Raw genomic sequence first — 13,079 nt, forward strand, 5'->3', positions numbered from 1 at the left:
CCTCACTGGGTGAGCCGGGGGAACTACACCTTTCCTCCCTTTGGGTTGAAAAGAAGATGAGTCGAAATAGAGATAGTGAGCTGGACAGCCACACTTGTCCTCTCGGAGAGTTGAGTAGAAAGATGCTGAGTTGAAAAAAGGAAGAAGAGAGGGGGGACTCGGCTCATATTGGCCTGGTTACCTAATGGGTCATGGGCCCAGAGTGACCAATAGTGGTTGAAAGTTGTGTCCCCGGTCGGTTTTCACAACTCTGTGTGATGTGGGAGATTGAGTTCTAGAGGCTCTGGTTTGTCTCCAGAACAAAGAAAAACGTGTGGTCAAGGCTTTGACTACAAATGTAGGCCGAACTGTAGTTCACAAATACCAGCTCCCAACTCAATTTATATAAACAATTACACACGTAAAAAAGCCCAATCTACTCTGTGAATTTACACTGTAGAATGAAGGATTTATTTCAAACACATTGGTTTACCAGTCTGTTTGGATACAACAAGTAAAAACTCACATATTTTGTTCACAGGCACAGCAGAGGTCAATATAAAGACTACAAAACTATCCTTAATCTCACGGTGGCTTTGTTAATGAGAGTGCATACACACACATAGTAGGAAAGTAAGACGGTATAATCATTTTCTGTTGTTTCTGACATATATCAGCTTGCTTTAAGAATCACAAAGAGCTCACTTCACCATGAGTTTTTGTTGCTGTCATGTGTGCACCAATCTCAGAGCCCATCATCTATCGTCTGACGAATCACCCTCTGGGGGCGACCGCCAATATTGAGGGACTTCCAGTGTTGGCAGAATTTATCCAGACCAAGACGCCGTCTTGTGTTGACTGTGAACTGTTTACTGTGCTAACAGAAAATTTGATTGATAACAGTTTTTTTTATCACCAGTCGAACAATTCTTCACACAAAAGCCAATAGTCAAGGCAATTCGGTCAATGTGTTCCGTCTCTGTTGCTCTCCACATGTTAACCTGCAGGCAACCAAAGCATGCCCAAATATGATTGGTCAAATTTGAAACAAACCAGAAGGTTTCCGGCCCGAAGATTTTTGCCCTTACCTACAGATTTTACATATTCCCTTGCACAAGCTGTTTATAGAGATTATGTGCACACAGATTTAGATGCACCAAAGCTAAATAAAGCATGTATGATAATATAATAAAAGAAAATTCCAACCATCACTCAGATAAATAGACAATGGCTGGTCTGATGTTTATAACATATACTAAGCTGATCCTTTAATAATAAAACAGGTAAAGTCATACCATAAAATATATTTTAAACAGTACTTCAGCAAAGTTTTGCAATGGCCCTATCCAGGAAGAGTGATAAGTAGACAAGTAAAGTTCTTGCCTCTTGCTGTTTTCTGGTGCCTTCAGGTTCAGTGAAGAGATTCCCAATGAAGAGAATGAGATCAACAATGATAGCTTGTCTAAGAGCAGCACTGAGGCCAAGCCTGACGGAAGCCCTCTCCCCATTCATAAGAACATAGTCCCTAACAGCACCATCCCCAGCCCAGGCAACCATGACACGCCCATCACAGTAAGTTACACACACACACATTTACACTGCAGAGGTCAGGTGCACTTAGCTTGGCAGCCTTTATAATGGAAACATTTTTAATGTCATCAGTGTCCCTTTCCCTCTTTCACCCAGTTCGACCTCCCAGCAGAGGAATATGCAGACTGCCTACCAGACAGTGAACTGCTAGCTCTGCCCCTGATGCTGGAAGAGAGGAACTACGATACCAGCAGGCCTGGTGGTCCCGTACCCTCACCCTCACTCGACTTCAACGACAACGAAGACATCCCCACCGAGCTCAGCGACTCCTCGGAAACACACGATGAGGGTAAACTGCTCAAAATGCTTGTAAAAATGTATCATTGTATTTCAGCAGGCTGTTCGATTTTATATTGACCTCACCGGCATCTCTCACGTTGACGTGTAGGCGAGGTCCAGGCATTTCATGAGGATCTGAATGGCAGGCAGCACATCAACGAGATCTACAAGTTCAGCGTGGACAAGCTCTATGACATCCTCTTCACCGAGTCACAGTTCATGAGTGACTTCATGGACCAGCGGCGATTTTCAGGTTTGTGTTTGCGATGCTTCTGCAGGTGACCTCTGATGTCTGTCCACTCTAGAGATGGCACAAGCATAAATATGGGCTCTACTGCAGTGGTTATTAAATCATTCATGTTCCTGTCTCACCATCTCCTCATTTAGATGTGGTCTACCATCCATGGAAGAAGGAGGATGCTGGAAACCAGACCAGAGAGATCATGTACACCATCTCTCTGTCTAACCCCCTAGCCCCCAAAACAGCCACAGTTACTGAGACACAGGTACAGTCAGCTCTAATGTTCAGTCGTTTTCAGACAGGAACTCGTGAAATGAAGACGTGAAGTTTGCCCGAACGCAGCAGGAGATTATGTGGGTCACACACGTTCACACCAGGAAAATTTACAGAACATTCAGGCAAGGGGGGTGCCTAGGCAAAGCATGCAGGAGGCAGGACATGACGTATACACATTTTTGTTACCGAACATCAACACCAGCATCTGCCTTTATCAAAAGACTTGAATCCTGTTCTCTTTCCCAGCTGATGTCTTCTTTGGTGTCTTGTACATGTAATGGTTCCTCATTACATGTTACATAACATATCATTTAGCTGACGCTTTTATCCAAAGCGTCTTCAAATAATTGCATTCAACCACAAACCCAGAAGAGCAAGAATCATGAAAGTACATTAGCTTAAAAAAAAAGCCAAACTACAAAGTGCATATAAGTGCAACTCAAGCTTTTTTCTCTCTGCCTCTTTTTTTCTCTTTAGATATTGTATTCTTCCAATTTCACCTCTGTCCTCACAACGCCCCTCACACATTGTCAATTTTATGGACATTTTCCTGCTAGAAATTGACTCACTGTGACATTTTCCAGACAATTTACTAGGAGGGTTGCAGGAAAAGTTATAGAAAATATCCGTAGCAGCTGACATTTGCATTCAGTAAATATCCAGACTTCTGTGCATATCTGAAAGCAGCTTTAAGAAACATTAATTATCATTCTATCATTATTATTGTTTATATTTTTAAAAGTTTGATGTGATTTAAAGACGCAACACGATCTCTGTCATTTGTCAGACTCTGTACAAAGCCAGTCAGGAGAGCGAGTGTTACATCATCGATGCTGAGGTCATCACGCATGACGTGCCCTACCACGATTACTTCTACACTCTGAACCGCTACATGCTCACCAGGGTGGCCAAGAATAAGTGTCGGTTACGGTGAGTGAGACGTGGTCAGATATTTATAGCACATGCATGGAAAATGAGATGTAGCAAAACATCCATGTTTTTTTAATCTACATCTACTCATAATTGAATCCTGTTTTTACATCTTATTCCAAAAAACTGTATCTATATCCAGTATAGCAATGTTGTCTCTCTCTCAGGATATCAACGGAGCTGCGCTACAGAAAACAGCCGTGGGGGTTGGTCAAAGGTTTCATAGAGAAAAACTTCTGGAGTGGGCTTGAAGAAAACTTCCGCCGTCTTGGTAAATTGTTGTTAATTTTTCTGTTCTGACAGTTTTTCTCATTTTCTGATTCCTAAATTACATTTAGTAAAAGGGAGGGTTGGCAAATGGTTTCTGAAACAGTTTTCCTTTCATTTGTTGAAACCCTCTTCTTGCCAGATAGTCATCAATATATGAAGTTGTCTGAAAGTTTGATTCAGACTGAATGAAATGATTAGTAGGCGTATCTGTCTGTCAACAGACCAGCCTGCCTGTGCATACCCTCCCAGTGCTCACACTGCCCATGACCGCAGAGAAGATACCGAGAAGTTAGTGAGCAAGTCAAGGCTTCTAGCAGTTGTCAGGTTGTCATTTGACCGTAGCTTCGATGAGAGGGGCCGATTAGAGGGGTTGGGATGTTTTAGTCACAAGCATGCTTAATAGATAATAGAGACACAATTAGTGAGTTCTTTTTGAGATGGTCAGGTTTACAAAATAACTCAAATCGCTGAACTTTGGAAATCCAAAATCCGGATCAGAGAAGAACCGTATTTATAGCTGCTATTAAAGGGAGCTGAGGGGGAATGAAGATAAGTTTAAATAACAACTGTGTTCTTCCCCTTTCAGAGTTGGAACTGTCAAAGCTTGAGGAGTTACTCACCGAGACCCACCAGCTTTCTCCGAAGGCTAAGGTGATGAAGAACTCCACAGTGAGGCGGAAGAAGAGGCAGCTACCCCACATGCGCAGCCAGCACCTGGACGAGGCGCTCAGCCCCGTTACCACGCCGACGGACGACGAAGTGATCCAGAGGATCAAACAAGTGGCAGGATCCACACAGACCAGACACCAGAGTCCAGAGCACCATCACCTGTCCGGTGGCCTCGCCCTGTACAGTGTCTCCAAACTGCTGCTCATCATCAGCTTTGTGTATGTCCCAGAAACACACACACACACACACACACACACACACACACACACACACACACGCACACACCGAAGCCTGCATACACATGCTCGTGTCACATGGAAATTTCTCGAAGTCCCTTGTTGCATGATTTCATCCATTGTTCCAGTCTACTCTGTGTTGTCTGTGTAGACTGAAAATTTAAGTCTTCATTGTTGTTCTCTGTCCTCTCCTTTCATCGCCATCCATAGGATCTGTTTAAGGTACATTTAATATCGGATTAGCCAGCATAGTAAGATTCATATATTGACAAAGTGTTCCCATTAATATTTAAATGTTCCTGCCATTTACATACCAGCTAAATGAGGACATTAGAATGCAGAGAGATTGACTCGTTTGCTGTGTTTGGTTAGCTTGGTGCTGCTGGTGTTCCTCAACATGATGCTCTTCTACAAGCTGTGGATGCTGGAGTACTCAGCACAGTCCTTAACAACATGGCAAGGTCTACGGCTACACGAAAGGTACACACACAGGCACCGATACACCTTCAACCCTGGTTACAGACATACACACACACATGCACACCGCCGCTGTTAAATACACACTAAACTGTGGCAGTTGACATGTTTGACAGGAACACAGACCTTCTAAAATTACCCTAAATAGCTCTGGTCTCACTGAAACAACTGACCAAAGTGCCTGTTGTCATGCTTCAGTGGCTGCACCCCAATGTTGCTAAGTGTGTGTGTGTGTGTGTGTGTGTGTGTGTGTGTGTGTGTGTGTGTGTGTGTGTGTGTGTGTGTGTGTGTGTGTGTGTGTGTGTGTGTGTGTGTGTGTGTGTGTGTGTGTGTGTGTTCCCACAGTAAACTGCCTCAGACGCAGATGGAGTGGGCCCAGCTCCTGGAGTCGCAGCAGCGTTACCATGACACGGAGCTGCAGAAGTGGAGAGAGATTATCAAGTCGTCAGTGGTGCTACTAGACCAGGTACTTAGACATAAGACCATGATCAGACCTGGTTACAAGTCGGCAGCTCCAATTATACGTGTCAACGCACACAGGTCACATTGAGAAGTCGTGTAAGATAAGATCATTCTGACCAAATTCAGAGTTGGTCTGTGCTACATTTGGCCAAATACTTGCGCGAATAATTATGACCTGGGCTACACTGAAGGACTGCCTACAAAACTGACATCTTCAGACCCACTACAGTTTCATTAACAACTGAAAAATTACCTCTCAGTTTTTCGCATACATTGAATTTTTCGTGTTTATGTGGGTCTGTAAATGAATGGGACTGTCTTGCTCAACGTCAAGTCTCACTCACAACTGTGCAGCTGCTTGTTTGTCCCTCCTCAGCTTGTTACATCTTTCTCTCTCTTGTTTGATCTTCCATTTGTAGGAGCTCTTCATCCTTATACTCTGGATGTAACAAGTAGGGCCAGCCATTAAAGTCAAATGTTTCGACATTATCAACATCAGAAAAAGATTTGCCTATAGTATTTTCTTTGAGTAAATTCTAAATTCCTCTCTCCAGCTCTCACTCTTTCTAATGTTTGCCTCATGCACGAGACTTGCAAATTAGTTTTGAAGCGAGATGTGTGAAGTTGCCAGAATATAAGCAAAGACCCAGAACAATAACCAGCCTTTCATTGGTGATAAAAATGTACTGGACTGTCATATTTTCCACATAAGGGTGTGTTCACAACGAATGTTTGCATCTCTCGCCCTGAGGGTCACGTTTGGCACGGCGCAGTAGATGCAAATTTCTATGCTCCAAATGTATGAATTGCGTATAATGCTCAATTCGAAATATTTCAACTCAGGCGTCAGATTCGCTTGACTCAATATCGCGTTAGCCAATCAGCGCTGAAAATGGGAGATCAAACCAGTCACTGGTTGGCCTCAGGTAGTGGTGGAAACGACTGTCATCCAGACACAGCTCCTGAAGCAGCCAGTTAAAGTCCCTGAGCTGTGTGCTCTTCTAGGTGGGCTGGTGGACCCACACAAAACAACGCTGGCTACTCTCAGTGTTTCTACTTCATGTACAACGCAACTACTTTAGCCAGAGGTCCTGTGTTCCAGAGAATAGGCGAATACTTCCTGGTTATGTTTACTCGTGGATAACGAGCTTTACAAACGATGTATAATAATAATCACAAATGACCCCGCTGCACAAATATTGCATTTAGGTGTGAACACACTATAAGAATACTTTGTAGCAGAGGAGACCTACTGATTTCATTTCAAAAGTATGATTCATTTACACAATGACATTTATAAAGATAGGGCCCAGGTTGTAAAATAACAGAATTCCCCTTTCAGGAGAGCTGTTAAAAAACTGTCAAACATGGCATGTAGATGCATTTTATTATCTTAAAGGAAGTGGGAGAATAGTTTCTTGTTCCATGCATAATTGTTGGTCAGTGTAAATTCAATAAAAAAGTTGTTTCTTCTTGTTTCTCCTCTTTAGATGAAAGACTCTTTATTGAACCTCCAGAGAGGCATCGGTTTAAATGACTTGAGCTCCGAGGCTGAAGAGAAGAGAAGTCGTTACCACTAACACACCACCATAAGGCCATGAGGGCGTGCTGTGCAATATAGGACCTGTTTTGTTTGTGAACCAGTATGCAGGCAGCAGCGAGTCAGAGCGAGGAGCAGGACCAACGGTGAGCTGGTCCAACAGAGACAAAGAGAGGGCCGAGGGTAACCAGCGCACAGATGGGTAAAAAACCCTGAGGAGGAAGTCATTGACAGAAAGTGCCCCTATCACACACAGGAACTGAGGTGTCCCGAACATCACTGAGGAATTGTAGGAAGGTACAAGTCTCTTCTCTAAACTCGTGGGATAACCGTTTTATTTTACTCTCTGTATGTCCAAGTGCACCCTACTGTAAGCCATGTTGACAAGGAGAGTAGCAGAGAGGACGAAGGAAATCTACTGCATGCATTTAGACAACCTAGCTCTCCTCAGTCAGTGTTAATGGTGTCCAGTTCCAGTCTATGTGTGTCAAAAAAGAAGAACAGAAGAAGATGAGAGATCAAGTCAAAGAAAAGGGGGGTCCTTTCGAGTTTTAATGGCTTTCTACACTCTCTCGACTGTTCCAAACCAATCGTCCCCAAGAGGGCCTCGCTGCAGCGTCCCTTTAATAAACCTCCAGCCAATCAGAGTGCAGTATCGCGCCACAACTGAAAAGCAAAGGAAGTATTGTAGCTGGAGGCTTGTTGCCTGGTCAGGGCTGGTTCCCTGTCAGAGTGCTATGGTGAAATATTTAGAAGTAGAATCTATAGCTTGAGACCTACACCAGTATTTTTACCTTCATACACAGTTCACATGATCGGTTGCCCCTGCCTCGGTGTTCAATTCCATACAGTACGTTTATCCTCATCTTTCTAATAAAGTCGAATGTATTATGTAGCCTGAACAAAAGGCCGGACTTATTCTTCTTTGAAAAAGGGATGCTGCAGCCAGACCAGTAGGGAGACCTGTGTTCTTACTTGTTTTATTACTAAACTGTGACTATATCTCTTGAAAAATGTTTGAAATTAGAAAGAATTCTATGAATATATTTGAAATATATAAGAATATTTCATTATTTAATATATATATTTCAAAATATATAAACATTAACTATATTTATTGTTAATTTATGTATATAAAGAAATTATCAGATCTCAAGACCAGTTAAAGCATTTCTAACAAAACGTGTTTTCTTCTAAAAATGCATGCCAGATATGTCTGTGACATGTCCAGTGTGCAAGAATGATTCTGCATTTGCGCAATTATCTTCGCGCATGTGTGTGTGTTTGTGAGTGAGTGTGAGTGCGTGTGTGCTGTAAAGTGTGACATTTTAACCATACAAGACTTATATGTTTTTTAATTTGTTTTATTTTCTGGTTTCTGCAGCCAGACTGCCTTTTTTAATGCGAATGCATTTGTATGCTGCCTTGCATTATCCCACCAGGGTACAGTTTACAACCGAAGAGTTTTGTTCCAAAATGACGTATCCAGCATTAGAAAAAATATATACATCTCTATTTACATCAACGTGTCCAAAGTGATTGATGTCACTTTTTGACGCATGCTAATTAGCTTAAGGACAAAATCAAGAAAGAACCGAGAAGACAGACTAGATCCTCTAAATATTTAATATTGAATGAACTTGAACTTGATGATTTTTCTCTTGTAATTGGATATATAACATTTTGGAGATGAACCCTTCATCTTCCCTCTGTGATCAACTCTTGATCCATGTTACCACTGACTGCTAAAAAAACAAACCGTTTGACAAATTGTGAAATACATTTGTTTGCTTCTGCTTAAATAGCAAGTTGGTTTGCAGTAATTTCCAAATACAAATACGAACGCTGACATCTTGCACCTTTGGAGCCAGAGTATGTGCAGTAGCAATCGGGAGATGGTGCTGTGGTACCAAGGTCCCATAGATACATGCGCTTGACCTATCGCGAGTCGGTCTTGGCTGTCAATCAACCGTAAAACCAAACTTACCAGAAAAATAACCAATTGAATATATATCGGTGTAAAATTAACTACCTTAGATGACAAAAGCCGTATTTGAGAAAAATTTAATTGACCCTTCAGTATGGTCCATGTCCCTTTCGTTAAGATGGAGGAGGCCGGCTTTATGACATATACAACAGCCAGGCACCACGGGCCAATTGAGACCCTTTGGCCTCAGATTTAGGAAACTGGCAATTTGTCCATCTCTGTTTACAATCTATGGTTTCTTTGTGCAAGTCAATGAGCTAAATGGCTCAAGCATCATGTTTATCATACCGATATGATATGAGTGGTATCAAATCTCTCAGCAAGAACGCAAACAAGTATATTTTTCAAAATGTTAAACATTTCTTTTTAAAACATCTTATTCAACCCAAATTATACTCTCCCTTCCCCCATTTCAAGTGTCTGTCTTGGATGCAATGAAAGCATGAGAATTAACCCAACGCATTTGAATTGAACCAAAAGAGAGAAGTAGAAATGTACCTTCACAATATTCACGTTGTTTTGAATACAGTATTTATCATGTATGTCATGTATTATATACAGGATTAGGTGTGGTAAAGAGCATCTTTTAAGAGTTTGTCAACAGAGTCTACATTACAGACTTCAGCAATGATAAGCACTTCCAAATTGAGAAAACCTTCCTTCTGTAAAAGAAAAATGAGAAAGAGAAGCACTTTAAGGCCTTTTCAGGTAGAGAATTAAACCGAGGAGTGTCAGTGGTGTAGTTTGGAGGGGAACGCAGGGAATGGGAAATACTTTTACTGGTGTATTTCAGGAAATGTAACAACCATACTGGTGATTTTCAACTTCCAAACTCATTAGAAATAGCTGGATTTTGATCCAGCTGGTTGTTACTACTAGAAATCAACAATTGCCTAAAGGAAAGATCATCGAAGTGATGTGAATCTTCCCAAACACATCCCACATAAAGCAACTCCAAAATGAGGTCTGACACACTTTCTTGTCTTCTTCAGGGCAAGGGAAGAATGAGTGGCTTGTATAAGGGAATATGTATCTTTACTGTGTGCCTGTGCGGCGTGTTACCAAACGACTCAGTGAACAGCCGAAAAGCTTCAGGATGGGACCCCTGCTGTTTTTGTGTGTGTTACATTTGCAGAAGGCAGAGAAATGATAACACATGAAAACCTTAAGATCTGAATGTGAGCGGTTGGAAAAGTTTTCTGTTTTATAGAAATCACTTTCACAATCCTGACGACACTGAACGATTAGAGTGAAGTTCTGCTTCCTGAATCTGATGGTACAGAGATGTATATATGAAAATGTGATTGAAATGCTTTAAAGTTTGTTTTTTTCCAGATGCTTGAATCACATTGTTCTTTTTTTTTGGTCTTAAAACTTCAAACATTCTTAACAGTAACGAAAGAGAAATTAAAAATGTTTAATTTGGATTTATTTCCCAGCTTTGGTTTGATACCTTTGATCCTAGTTTTGGGGCAACTGTGTTGTTTTGACAAGGCAGTGACAGACACAGATACAGTGACAGACACATTTTAACTGAACAATTGTAAAACGCACATCCTCCTCAGTCCAAATAAAATATGCACACCAACAAACTTTAATTTCATCAATTACTGCAAGTATGCAATTTAAGCTTTTTTGTTTGTTTTAGCCTTCATCATTCCCTTCAAAACTCCCATGATTTTCCTTGTTACCATGGACTGTGTATATAGATTGAAAACAGTGGGGGTAACTTGGAAAACTGGGGGTAGTTGCATATATAGCAAACTGGTTCCCATTGTTTCTATTTTGTATGCTAGCAAGCTAAATGTATATACACATGGACAATGCATTTCATTTCCTCACACTATCCAGAAGTGAAGCCAAAATATCCCAGATACGGATGCCTCCATCTACCAATTAAGAGCCATAGTCTTGTTTTTAAAGCATCAAATAAAAATGTGATTAAACATTAGTGGAATAATGAAAAAATCTCCAACCATTAACATGGAGAGGTCTGGGTTTATGGCCTCTACTGCAGCCAGCCACCAGGGTACGATGGAAACATTTTGGCATCACTTTTGGGGGGCAGTCATTTTTTCCGTCTTTATTTACAGTTGGTTTGTTACCAGCATATTTGAATTCCACTCTTCCACTTATTTTCTATGTACACCAAGTTCTGTGCATTAATGACTGAATGATCACTGCATAGCTGAGGGACCGAGGTGAACCATGAGTTCTGGATGCCCTATTTTATCACCGACGACTAATGAGTTATGTGCTTCATTTGATGTAGTAATTGGCATTAGCCTCCCCATCACAGATTTGGCGAGACAATAGCGCCCCTTGCACAACAACAGTACTAACTAACAGCCTTGGGCGTCACACAATAGGAAAACACATCCATCCTCCTGAAAACGACCACTGATCAAAGTCAAACAGTCCTCTTCAAGTGTGTCTTGATAAAATATGTACCGGTGTAGTTCTGTTCATTAAGAATTCTACTGTATGTTCTTTTTTTTTTTTAAATGTGTTGATCTCTAGAGAAACTTTTAGTGAAGTTTATACATGAGATGAATATACTGTAAGTATATGTTATGTATATCTGCAGTGTACACACACACACACTGACAAAAGAATCCAACCTGCGCTGCGCGTAGGTTCTGACCTGCCGATGACTTTGCCTCATAGAGAATGAAGATAAAAGTGGCTTTCTGGTTCATGTGAAGTAGAGACTGGAATAATGAATAAAGAATATTGAACAAAAAGTCTTGGAGTTATCGAATGTTTATTTTTAAAAAATGCAGTCTTCGATGCTTAAGATTTGACTTATTATATATCTATTATAAAAGCAGGCATTTGCATTTTTAAGAAATCATACTTGTTTCTTGTATTTCCCCAACAAGAAGTAAAGTTCTCCTTACGGAGCCATGCAGCACATGTGGCCTCGGGAGACTTTACAGTGGAGTAGCACAGGAGAAGCTTGCATGAGGTATCAAGATAAAATATTAATATGTGGCTGCACTTTAAAAAATAATAAAATAAATGATGATGAAATATTGATTTTGAATATTAAAGCATTGTATTTTTGGTAGGAGCTGTACCTATAGTCAAATCTTCTCATTCCCTGCTGTACATTCGGAGAAGTCTGCCCATAGTGATTCTCTGCCGTCTCACTTCAATTATTATTAACTGTTTAAAAATGTGCCTATTAATTACAACTGTCACTCTCACTTATAGAAACTAACCAAATGAATCAGGTGAACGCTCTAAAGCCCATCCATGTTGACTGTGGGTAAGAGGATGATTAAGTATATTCCCTTTTCATTCATGAAATTTATTTTCTTTATTTTATGTTTGTGCAAATGTAATATTAATTCACCTGCATTAGCCTATTGATTGTCATTTTCTCAAGGATTTAATCTTTAACATTTCGAGATCTAAACGGATTGTCCACATTTTGCTGACCTCACTTATTATTTATAGTCTACTTATTTAAATAATGTGGTCACACAGTCTCATTTATTCATATATTGTACTCGGGATCCTGTCCTTGGGTCAATTTTGGCTTTCCTCACCAGCCTATCCTGGTTACTGTTGTTTTGTATTTCTCTCACTGCAGCTACATGGTGTCTTTAGATCGTTCTAAGGTAAGACAATATCAGTCTGTAGTCATAACCGTCTCATGAAGCAGTCCATTACGATGAGAGGATGGGTGAGGTCGACACGTCATCGCAATGAATCAAGGGGGTGGGGCAACGTTAAGGCGCAGCGCCTTGTTGGCCCTCACATCCAATCAGGGCTGAGATTGAATTTGTGGAGGGGCGGATGACTCCCCACTTTGTGTGAGTGTGTGTGTGTGCATGTGTGTACGTGTGTGATTGCGTGCGCGCGTGTGCGCGTGTGTTTGTATGTGTGTGCCTGGGTGCCTGGTCACAAAGGGCGGAGCTCCTCTCCTGAGTTTGACAGCTGAGAACCAGAAAGTGTATAGCGCTTTGAGGGAAGGTCTTGGAAACAACGCTGCTCCAAGGCTACCGTCCCACCGCCAGGAACGGGATGTAGCATCATGCCACCTTTATAGACTGAGGATGACCTCGTTAATCTGAGCCAACTAGACAACACTGAACACAAATTAAAGGGAATAACAAGGATTTGTTGTGCAGATAA

The 13,079-nt window shown here is 41.2% G+C and overlaps 1 protein-coding gene across 3 annotated transcripts in view; it reads left to right on the forward strand.

Annotated features, from left to right (window-relative positions):
* The window catches only part of gramd1bb (GRAM domain containing 1Bb), an 88,280-nt gene extending 76,611 nt beyond the window's left edge, over positions 1 to 11,669 (forward strand). For 2 of the 3 annotated variants that reach the window (XM_053423544.1, XM_053423545.1), the window contains exons 13-23: positions 1,389 to 1,551; positions 1,666 to 1,858; positions 1,958 to 2,101; positions 2,236 to 2,354; positions 3,153 to 3,295; positions 3,463 to 3,566; positions 4,152 to 4,452; positions 4,681 to 4,692; positions 4,843 to 4,950; positions 5,293 to 5,413; positions 6,900 to 11,669. In XM_053423544.1, coding sequence (XP_053279519.1) covers positions 1,389 to 1,551; positions 1,666 to 1,858; positions 1,958 to 2,101; positions 2,236 to 2,354; positions 3,153 to 3,295; positions 3,463 to 3,566; positions 4,152 to 4,452; positions 4,681 to 4,692; positions 4,843 to 4,950; positions 5,293 to 5,413; positions 6,900 to 6,989 — 1,498 coding nt within the window. In that variant the 3' untranslated portion in view covers positions 6,990 to 11,669. The remainder of the gene's footprint in view (positions 1 to 1,388; positions 1,552 to 1,665; positions 1,859 to 1,957; positions 2,102 to 2,235; positions 2,355 to 3,152; positions 3,296 to 3,462; positions 3,567 to 4,151; positions 4,453 to 4,680; positions 4,693 to 4,842; positions 4,951 to 5,292; positions 5,414 to 6,899) is intronic. The other variant, XM_053423546.1, reaches the window with a different exon arrangement.
* Positions 11,670 to 13,079: the final 1,410 nt, after the last annotated feature.

The sequence above is a fragment of the Pleuronectes platessa genome, chromosome 5 (genome assembly GCF_947347685.1).
Source record: "Pleuronectes platessa chromosome 5, fPlePla1.1, whole genome shotgun sequence".
In the NCBI taxonomy this organism is placed as follows: domain Eukaryota; kingdom Metazoa; phylum Chordata; class Actinopteri; order Pleuronectiformes; family Pleuronectidae; genus Pleuronectes; species Pleuronectes platessa.